This window comes from Nomascus leucogenys, chromosome 13 (genome assembly GCF_006542625.1).
Source record: "Nomascus leucogenys isolate Asia chromosome 13, Asia_NLE_v1, whole genome shotgun sequence".
Taxonomy (NCBI): domain Eukaryota; kingdom Metazoa; phylum Chordata; class Mammalia; order Primates; family Hylobatidae; genus Nomascus; species Nomascus leucogenys.
In genome coordinates this window covers 91,266,973-91,276,330 of record NC_044393.1, presented here as the reverse complement: position 1 = coordinate 91,276,330, position 9,358 = coordinate 91,266,973, and the positions used below count along the sequence as shown (strand labels likewise).

At 39.7% G+C, this 9,358-nt stretch overlaps 1 protein-coding gene across 1 annotated transcript; it reads left to right on the top strand.

The window, feature by feature from the left end:
* Positions 1-688: 688 nt before the first annotated feature.
* On the top strand, positions 689-5,066 carry LOC100591545 (trypsin-like). Its single transcript, XM_003270839.2, is given in 7 exon segments — positions 689-728; positions 2,474-2,551; positions 2,554-2,635; positions 3,410-3,460; positions 3,462-3,661; positions 4,240-4,376; positions 4,917-5,066. Coding segments are annotated over 7 exon segments (738 nt in total).
* The last annotated feature ends 4,292 nt before the right edge of the window (positions 5,067-9,358 follow it).

Genomic DNA, 9,358 nt, shown 5'->3' with positions numbered 1-9,358 from the left:
TTTTTCTCTAAGTTCAAGTAATAGCAATCTTCTTTTTCTTAGGGAAACAAGCTGTTCCTTTAATAATGAAAAGGTGAAGTACCACCTGTTGGGCACTATGCTTACTGCCTGGGTGATGAGGTTGTTGGGACCCCAAGCCTGGGTGTCACGTCATTTACTTACATAAAAAACCTGCACATGTACCTTTTAATTTGTAATAAGAGTTGAAATTTAAAAAAGAGAAAAGCTAACATGGGTATATAAGACCAGAGCGGTCATAAGACAAAGTATAAAATTGTAAAAGAGTCTACATTATGAAACTTCAAAAGTGCAGTAGTTCTTAGAATAAACATATACAGTTGAGATGCCCAACTACTTAATATTTTTTATCTGGGAATCCAGACACCTGTAACTCTGTCCTGTGACCTTACTCCATCTTCCTTACCTATTATGGGGCACAGTTTCTACCAGGTGGGTTTATTGCTTTCAGTCCCATGACCCTCTAGAAAAGTAGACAAATGTTAATGTTTAAAATTTATGTTGAGTTATCTTGCATCTGTGACAGAATTTAGATTTAGATTTGTGAGTTTGCAGTGAAATCCCTTTTCTGGCCCCTGTGGCCATGAATGTCAAGACAAGTCCATTGGTATAAATAGCTGTGGAAGAAAAGCTGTCATGCTGTTTCCAAGTCCAGGTGAAGTGAGCAGCCATGAAGACTTTCATCTTCCTTGCTCTCCTGGGAGCTGCTGGTGAGTCTCTTTTAATGAGTGAATCAGCAGATGTCGAACATAAACTTAAGTCTGTGCTTTATACTCTGGAAGACAACAATGAATGTTGAATCTGGTGTCTGTGTTCAAGAGGCTCAAAACAGTGAAACGGCAGTGCAAAATACATATGTTTGTGGATAATTAAATTTCACTTGTTGGAGGAAGATCACAGTGAGCAGAAGTGATCAGGGTAGAACATATAAAGACACAGGACTTGCTCTCAACTTCTGGGTAATATTAAGGAAGAAGGAGAGAAAAGGAAAAGACAGCCCAGATTAAGGAGGCGCTTATCCTGATCTTTCCAAGAATTTGGAGTTAATAATTGAAACTAATCGTGTGCTCTTAAAGAGGCTGCAGGTGTCAGAGCCTGCATCTTCTCCACACTAAAGGGCTAGTGATATAAAGCCAAAGGGAAAAGCAATTTTCTTTCTCATGAATAAAAGCTGTGGGCTGTGTTTTATGATATTTTTGCCATGGATATCCCTCTGGTGTAAAGTAACATGTCATTTCATCATGAATATAACAGAAACATGATGAGTTTTCCTTTTATACTACTAAATTTTATATGACTAAAACTTAATACTAAATTTTCTCAAGTTAGGCAGGTATAAATTCAATGCATCTGTCTACACACCTGCTAACTTCTTTCCTAAAACTATTAAAAATATCTGAACAATGGGGCTCATAAAATATAATCACAAACTTTTGGAGCTACAAGATATAAAGCAGGCTAGACTTTAAAAGCTGAATAAATTCATAAGTATTGGAAAGATAATTGGGATAAGAGGAAAGGCTGAAGAGGGTCATCCTATAATGCTCTGTAAAATGATTTTAATAAAAATTCTAGACTGGAATCAAGAAGAGAAATTAGGAGAGCAAAAGTATAAATCTCTAATTTCATTCCAGACCAGAAAATTCTCAGGTGCCTTAGTTTTTTTGTTTTTTTATGAGACAGATTCTCGTCCTGTTGCCCAGGCTGGAGTGCAGTGGCGCCATCTTGGCTCACTGCAAGCTCCACCTCCCGAGTTCATGTCATGCTCCTGCCTCAGCCTCCCGAGTAGCGGGGACTACAGGCGCCCGCCACCACGCCCGGCTGATTTTTTGTATTTTTAGTAGAGACGGGGTTTCACCGTGTTAGCCAGGATGCTCTCGATCTCCTGACCTCATGATCCGCCCGCCTTGGCCTCCCAAAGTGCTGGGATTACAGGCGTGAGCCACCGCACCTGGCCTCAGGTGCCTTTTTAAAGCTTCCTTTCTGTTACCGTATGGGGCTCCTTTTCCCATACCAACATCCCACCAACAACCACAAACCAACATCAGCATGACTACTGAAAAGCATTACACCTAATTGTATGGCTGCGGAGCAGAGTTCTGTGAAAAAAGTTTCCTTGTGTCTTCAGGAAGTCATATTCAGGAGATTTACTGTGTCAAGAGTTTCTGATCTTTGAGTGTGTGTGTGTGTGCGTGCGTGTGTGCGCGTGTGTGTCTGAATAGTACATATATTAAAAAATGCATTTATCAAAGTTAAAGCATAAATTAAAAAATAGTTATAATCTTATAAGTGGGGTACAATTTAAAGGTCTGGGATAATAAATTCCCCCCACCCCCAAATTACCTTAAAGCCACCATTTCCTGATTATTTTGGTAAATCTGAGAAAACTTCATGGTATTGTAGAAACTTTAAGATAGATCTGTTTAACTGATAGTTCCCAACTTTCCTCTGTCAGCTGCTTTCCCCACTAGTGATGATGATGACAAGATCGTTGGGGGCTACATCTGTCAGAGGAATTCTGTCCCCTATCAGGTGTCCTGAATGCTGGCTATCACTTCTGTGGCGGCTCCCTCATCAATAACAAATGGGTGGTGTCCGTGGCTCACTGCTACAAGTCGTAAGTCATTGATACTCACTTTCTTATGCACTAAGATTAATTAATCCTCTATCCCTGACAAAACACAATCCAGAGTAAACTGCAGAGTTGTGCTTGAGGGTGAGGCATTCAGACCTCCAAAGACTTTTTATTTTCTCAGGGATTATCTGATGTATAAAGGGCTTTTGCATGGAGAGGTACCCTTCAGGGTTCCCTGATGTCTTCCCAAATGATGGTATTCAAGATACGGAAGGGAAATAGTGAGTGGTGAACTATCCCTAGAAATAGCTTATGACATGAATCAGTACTTAGTGCTAATTACTGTAGCTCAGCCAGTATAAACTGTATATGGAGGCAATAAAATACAGAGAATTTACAGTGCAACATTAAAAATATGCATTATTCATTCTGCTCCCTTAACATTCTGCCATTTCTCTGACTCCTGCTTCATTCCCTGTGATAACTGGTGATCCCAAATGGCAAGTACTGATCAATCTCCACCAACTTCCTTTTTATCTCCAACTGTTTATTCAAGTCCTTGAGTTCTCATTCCCATTCCTTACTATTCTAACAAGATGGCGGGCAGTGAGTCTGCACTCGCAGTGACACTTCCCTAAGGAAAACTGTAACCTGTACTGTGTGGTGGTGCAGAATGCTACCTTAAGTGCACAATTACTGTGTGGCTGATTGCTTGAAAAGGATGGTGTCTGTGTTTATGCTCATAAATGGGGGGTCAGGAGAAGTGGAAATAGCTCAAGCTAGATACTTAGGAACCTCTTATATCTTTTAATCCAGTAGAATCCAAGTGCGTCTGGGAGAATACAACATTAAGGCCTATGAAGGCAATGCAATTCATAAATGCAGCCAAGATTATTTGCCACCCCAGGTATAACTCAGCCACCATTGATAATGACATCATGCTGGTTAAGCTGAGCTCAGCCGCCACCATCAACTCTCAAGTGGCCACCACCTCTCTGCCAAGATCCTGTACAGCGGCTGGTACTCAGTGCCTCATCTCTGGCTGGGGCAACACCCTGAGCAGTGGCAGTAATTGTTGCCTGAAACGGAAGTACCAAGTATGACAATTTTAGAGCTGAAAGACATGTGGAAAGTCAGCTAGTCCAAACTCGCTTAAGGCTAAGTTCCCAGAACATAGTTTTTGGATACATGGAATCTCAGAAATATACTATTAATAATTGAAATGAAGAAGATTCCTTTGTTGGAACCATGCAGAAGACACAATAATGAAGTACTATGAAGATATCAGGGTATTTAACTGAAGTATGATTAGTGATGGACAGAGAACTATAAACTGAGGAGGTAAATAAAACAAAGACTCAGGGATCAGGGATTTGGTCTTGCCGGGAGCATACACCTACTTGAGAAATAAAGTCACTAGATGTGAGATCTGTGGTCACCGATGCTAGTGTCAGAGAAAGAACAATTCATTGATTAGAAGTATTTGGGAAAGCTTCTAGAAAAAAAAAATTGTTCTCTCAAATGAGAAGTCATTTGCTAATTGAAAGAAAGAGTGAGAGTATAGGGGAAGAGGGGAGATGTATTGAGAAAGAAATTTTTGGAAACCTCATGAGTAATCTTGCATTTTTTACTCTTCCACTCCACAGCCAACTACCCTGATCTCCTGCAGTGTCTGAAGGCTCCCATTCTCTCTAACACTGCTTGCTGCACAGCCTACCCAGGCAAGATTACTACAAACATGATATGTCTGGGATTCCTGGAGGGTGGAAAGGACTCTTGCCAGGTTAGTTTCTTTGTACTGCTTCTCAATTCCAGCTCATTCTTAGTCTTCTCCTCCATAATTCCCCTTTTCAGAAACACAGAGGATTGTAAAACTGCCCCTATAACTGATTGTGAGAGGTGAGGGATAGCCTTGGGACAAATTAAATATTTTATTTTTATTGCATTAATGTCTAGGTTTAAGAGTTAAGAGATGCACAGAAGATGGTGTGCAAATAGTACTTCTAAGTGCCCTTCTGAGGAGGTAAACTGTGGAAAGGAACTCTAGTGGAAGGAGCAGAGCTAGTTAAGCAGTATGAAACCTCCTCTTGGCCCAATTGGCCTACCAAGGAAAGAGAAGGGGCTCAAATAAGGTTTAAGGAAGACTAACTACTGATACAGTAAGTAGATTGAGGGTTGGAGGGTTCCAAGGGGAAGAGAAAGTGCTTCATGGTGGATCAGCAGTGTGGGACAATGGCCCCAGCACAATGGAAAAACACCTTAGGGCCCATTCTCCCATCTGGGCATAAATAAGAGCTCTGAATATCCCTTCCTTTTTGCCCAGGGTGACTCTGGTGGCCCTGTTGTCTGCAAAGGAGAACTCCAGGTAATTGTCTCCTGGGCCTATGGTTGTGCTCAGAAGAACAAACCTGGAGTCTACACTAAAGTTTGCAACTACGTGAAATGGATTCAGCAGACCATTGCTGCCAACTGAACACCTTTATCTCTTCATGTTCCATATCCTATTCATCAACTTTACCTTCTTTCTATGCCAAAAAACAGTATCTAAATAAAAATATACTGTCTTGTACCACATCTTTCCAAGAATGGTCCCTGTCGGCATTGATTAACTTTCTCTTGAAACTAGCTGTTAAGAAGGTGGACACAGGGTCAAACTACTATATTGAGAAAATGTGAAAGGTTATTGATATGGTTTGGCTCGGTGTCCCCACCCAAATCTCATGTCGAATTGTAATTCCCAGTGTTGGAGGTGGGGCCTGGTGGGAGGTGATTGAATCATGGGGGCAGGCTTCCCCCTTGCTGTTCTTGTGATAGAGTTCTCCCAAAACCTGCTTGTTTCAAGTGGGTAGCACCCTCCCAATCCTGCTATCCACGTGAAGATGTGTTTGCTTTCCCTTCTGCCATGATTATAAGTTTCCTGAGGCCTCCCAAGAAGCAGAAGCCTGTACAGACTGCAGAACCATGAGTTGTCTAAACTTCTTTTCTTTATAAATTACTCAGTTGCAGGTATGTCTTTATAGCAGTGTGAGAATGGACTAATACAGTTATTTAGTCATTAATTCAAACTAATTAATATAAGTTTACTGATCACCAACTATATGCCAAACTCTATGTGATACACTGAGAATGAAAAGGTGAACAAGTTTAGAGGCCACTGTTACCACCACATTTTGTTTTTTTTACAAAATCAAGAACTCTAAAAATATGTCAGATACATTTTGTTTTAAGATTTGGCCACAGTATATATTTTAACTTGCATTTCTGGGGCCAGGTGGCTCATGCCTGTAATCCAAACTCTTTGAGAAGCCAAGTTGGGAGGATCACTTGAGGTCAGCAGTTTGAGATCAGCCTGGGCAACACAGTTAGAGACCAGCCTAGACAACATTGCCTCTACAAAAAATTAAAAAATTAGCTGGGCATGGTGGTGCATGCCTGTAGTTCCAGCTACTTGAAAGGCTAAGGTGAGAAGATTACTTGAGCCCAGGAGTTTGAGCCTGCAGTGAGCTTTGATTGTGCCACTGCACTTCAGCCTGGGAGACACAAGACCCTATCTCTAAAAATAAAAATCAATTAATTGAAAACATGGACTCTTATGGTAGATCACGCATTCATATCTTACAAGATATAATGACACTAAAATGCAGAAAATTGAAATTAATTGCCCAAAATCATTCTAATAATTCACAGTAAAGCTAAGATAAAACCCAAGTGGGCATTCCCAGTGGATTGCTGCTGATATAACAGAATGGTCTTTCTTTTCCTTTTCTTCAATCTATCTGAAACTCTGGGAGGCTAGGTAACAGAAACCTCTAGATGCAGAAATATTTAAAATTCACAGGTTTCCTGTGTTTTCCAAGGTTTCACCTACCTGTATATTCCTTTCCTCCAAGATCTTTCTTGTTTTCCAATTAGAAATTTGCTATAGCAGGCCTGGTCTCTGGAGACAATCTGTGCCCTTTTTCACCACAAGTTCCCCCAAATCCCAGCCCAGATGATGTACTAATTTAAACTACAAACAAAAACAAAAAGGTGCAAATTCAGATAAGTTTGCAGAAAATAGATATTGCGCCTTGAGGTCATAAATGGCTACAGATATATTATCTGTTCTCTTCAGTCCTGTTTGGAGAGTGCATCACAGACTCTGGCTTTAGTTCTTCCATGAGTCGTCCCTCAAATCTTCATTGTTCTATGATCATTGAAAGGAGGGCTTGGAGCAGAAGACCCTGCACGTGACTCTCATGGTTATCTGGAATGAGACAAAGGAAAAGACACACTGGGATCAGAGAAACCATGACGAAAAAAAAAAGACACACAGGGATCAGAGAACAGAACGGTACAGGTGCAGGCAGTTGGAAATGGGAGTGTATTTGCGGTTCAGTGATAAGGTGAAGGAAGGGTACTGTCTTAGGCAGCTCAGTCAGCTATAACAAAAATATCACAGACTGGGTGGCTTGCACAACAGACACTTATTTCTTGCAGTGGAGCCTGTGAAGTCCAAGATCAAGACACCAGGTAGTCTGGCGTCTGATGAGGATAGCTTCCAGGTTTCCTAATGGCCATCTTCTAGTTGCATCCACTCATGGCCAAGACAGCCAGTTTTAGTCCTTTTTCTCTTCTTACAAATTAGTACATTAATCCCATCATGGGGGCACCACCCTCTAGACCTTATCTAAACCGAATTACCTCCCAAAGACTCCACCTCAACACCATCCCATTGAAGGTTAAATTTTTAATATATGAATTTGGGAGGGGGGACACAAACATGCAGTCCATAATAAATATTTCAGAGGAGGAGAGTACTGAAAGATATATGTGCCCATTAGCAATTTTCTATCCTTTTGTAAGTATGGATGGCAGGTTTGTAGAGAAAAGCTGAGCTCTTAATACTGCCTTATCACTGCCCCTAAAATGCAGCCAAAATTGCTTAGCCTTGCATTCAACATTCTCAAATATTTGATCACAACTAACATTTCCTGTCTTATTTCCTTTGTTCTCATTGAATTGTTTTTATGCTTGTGTATAATCTAAATTAATTTCATATATAGCTCTCTTTGTGTAAATAGGTAGCCTTAGATCTACCCCAACTAAACATCTTGGGCTTCTGCCTTGAACAAAATGAGATTAAGTTTTCCCTGTTCCCTCTGAAATACTTTTCTGGTCCACTTAATTACCACCGTCAATACCTACTTATTCACCTTCTCACCCCAGATAGAGGGAAGGTTCCAAGACTTGACAGGAAGTGTGAGATACACAAAAGATGAGAGATCAGGGCAGGTCCAGAGAAAAGAAAAGGGCAAACAAATTATTAATCCTTTATGTTATCCAATAGTGTTTGTTTAGTACTTATTCTTGCCATTTTCAGTATCTTATTTTGTTTAATGCTTTACAGTTTGTGAATTTTTATTAAACTGTACATGTCATATGCCATTTTAACCAACAACTTAGCTTTTATAAATTCACCCTAATAAAATAAGCGTTTAAGTTAAAAAAAAAAAAGGTACAAATGTGAACACATCTCTTAGGAAGTTGCAAGGGACAGAATATCTGACTAATAAAGTCTTTAAACAATTCACAAATGGAAGCTTAGGAGTAGGGAGGGCTTCAAGAATATTTATATAAGAACATTTGTTTTAATAAGATAAATTACTAAATTTATCTCTATAAATAAATGATCTTTTTCTCTATAAATCTTATTTAATTTATTATTTTGCTGTAACACCACTATTTATCTTTCATGGAAAGTGACTTCAGTTTTGAAACCAAATTTTAAAAGGTCTTTAAAAAATAAAATATTTGCTATCCTCATATTATTTAGTCTTACTTTTAAAAGTCAATTTAAAATGTCAATTTGTTGACAGGGCACAAGTACAAAAGTCTTAGTCTTAGAGATACTCATTTGTTCTGACTAGCTCAGTCTAACCACTTTCTATTTGTATGCCATCTAAACTATAGGATTTCCAGACCTCTTGAAGAAGTCATAGTTTTCAATAATTTCTTTGTTTCTCCATTCTTTTTTAACAAGTTCCCAACTTCTACAGAATAAATCAACTCATTTTCTCCTTTACTAACTGATCTCATCTTCTCACTGTGAGGCACAAATTCCTTCATCAAAACTTACCTGAGAGTTATATAAGCGCTCTAACACGACCTCAACAGTCTACTGTGATTTTATGTACACAGTCCCCATGCAAAGCCTCCATTACTTAACGGAGTTTATTTTTAAGGACACATCCATGTGCATAATCCAAGTTCATTTTTTAAATGACTTTCCTATTTTTATGGTCCATTTCTATTTGCAGTGTTCTTAGCCCTTGCCAGCTCTGCCTCTGAGACTCTTTATTAGACTTGGAGGGACCCATGAAGTGAAAGGCCACAGGTTTCCTCCAAGGCCAGCTTCTGGCTCAAAGATCTGATAGCAGTAGAGTACCCTGTTTTCCAAACAAAAAATAAGGCCATATGGTCCGAAGAACTGTTGGAAAGTTTGTTTTGTCTTCATTCGTAAGGGGAACTTTCACAGTTCATACAATTTTGTGTTGTGGTAATTTCTCAAACCACTCATGTATTATATCTACAGTTAAAAAAATTATAAGGGAAAAGATTATGCTTCCCTGGGAGTCACTGGATTGTTGTCCTGGCATGTTAGAAGCTTCCCTCATCACCCCACTGCATTTCTCTCTATTGCATGTAGAATGGAAAGGCTGGGCAGATTTCTGAGAAACGCCTGTCCAAGCCTCTAAACTTTCTTTACACATAACTGCCTCTCCC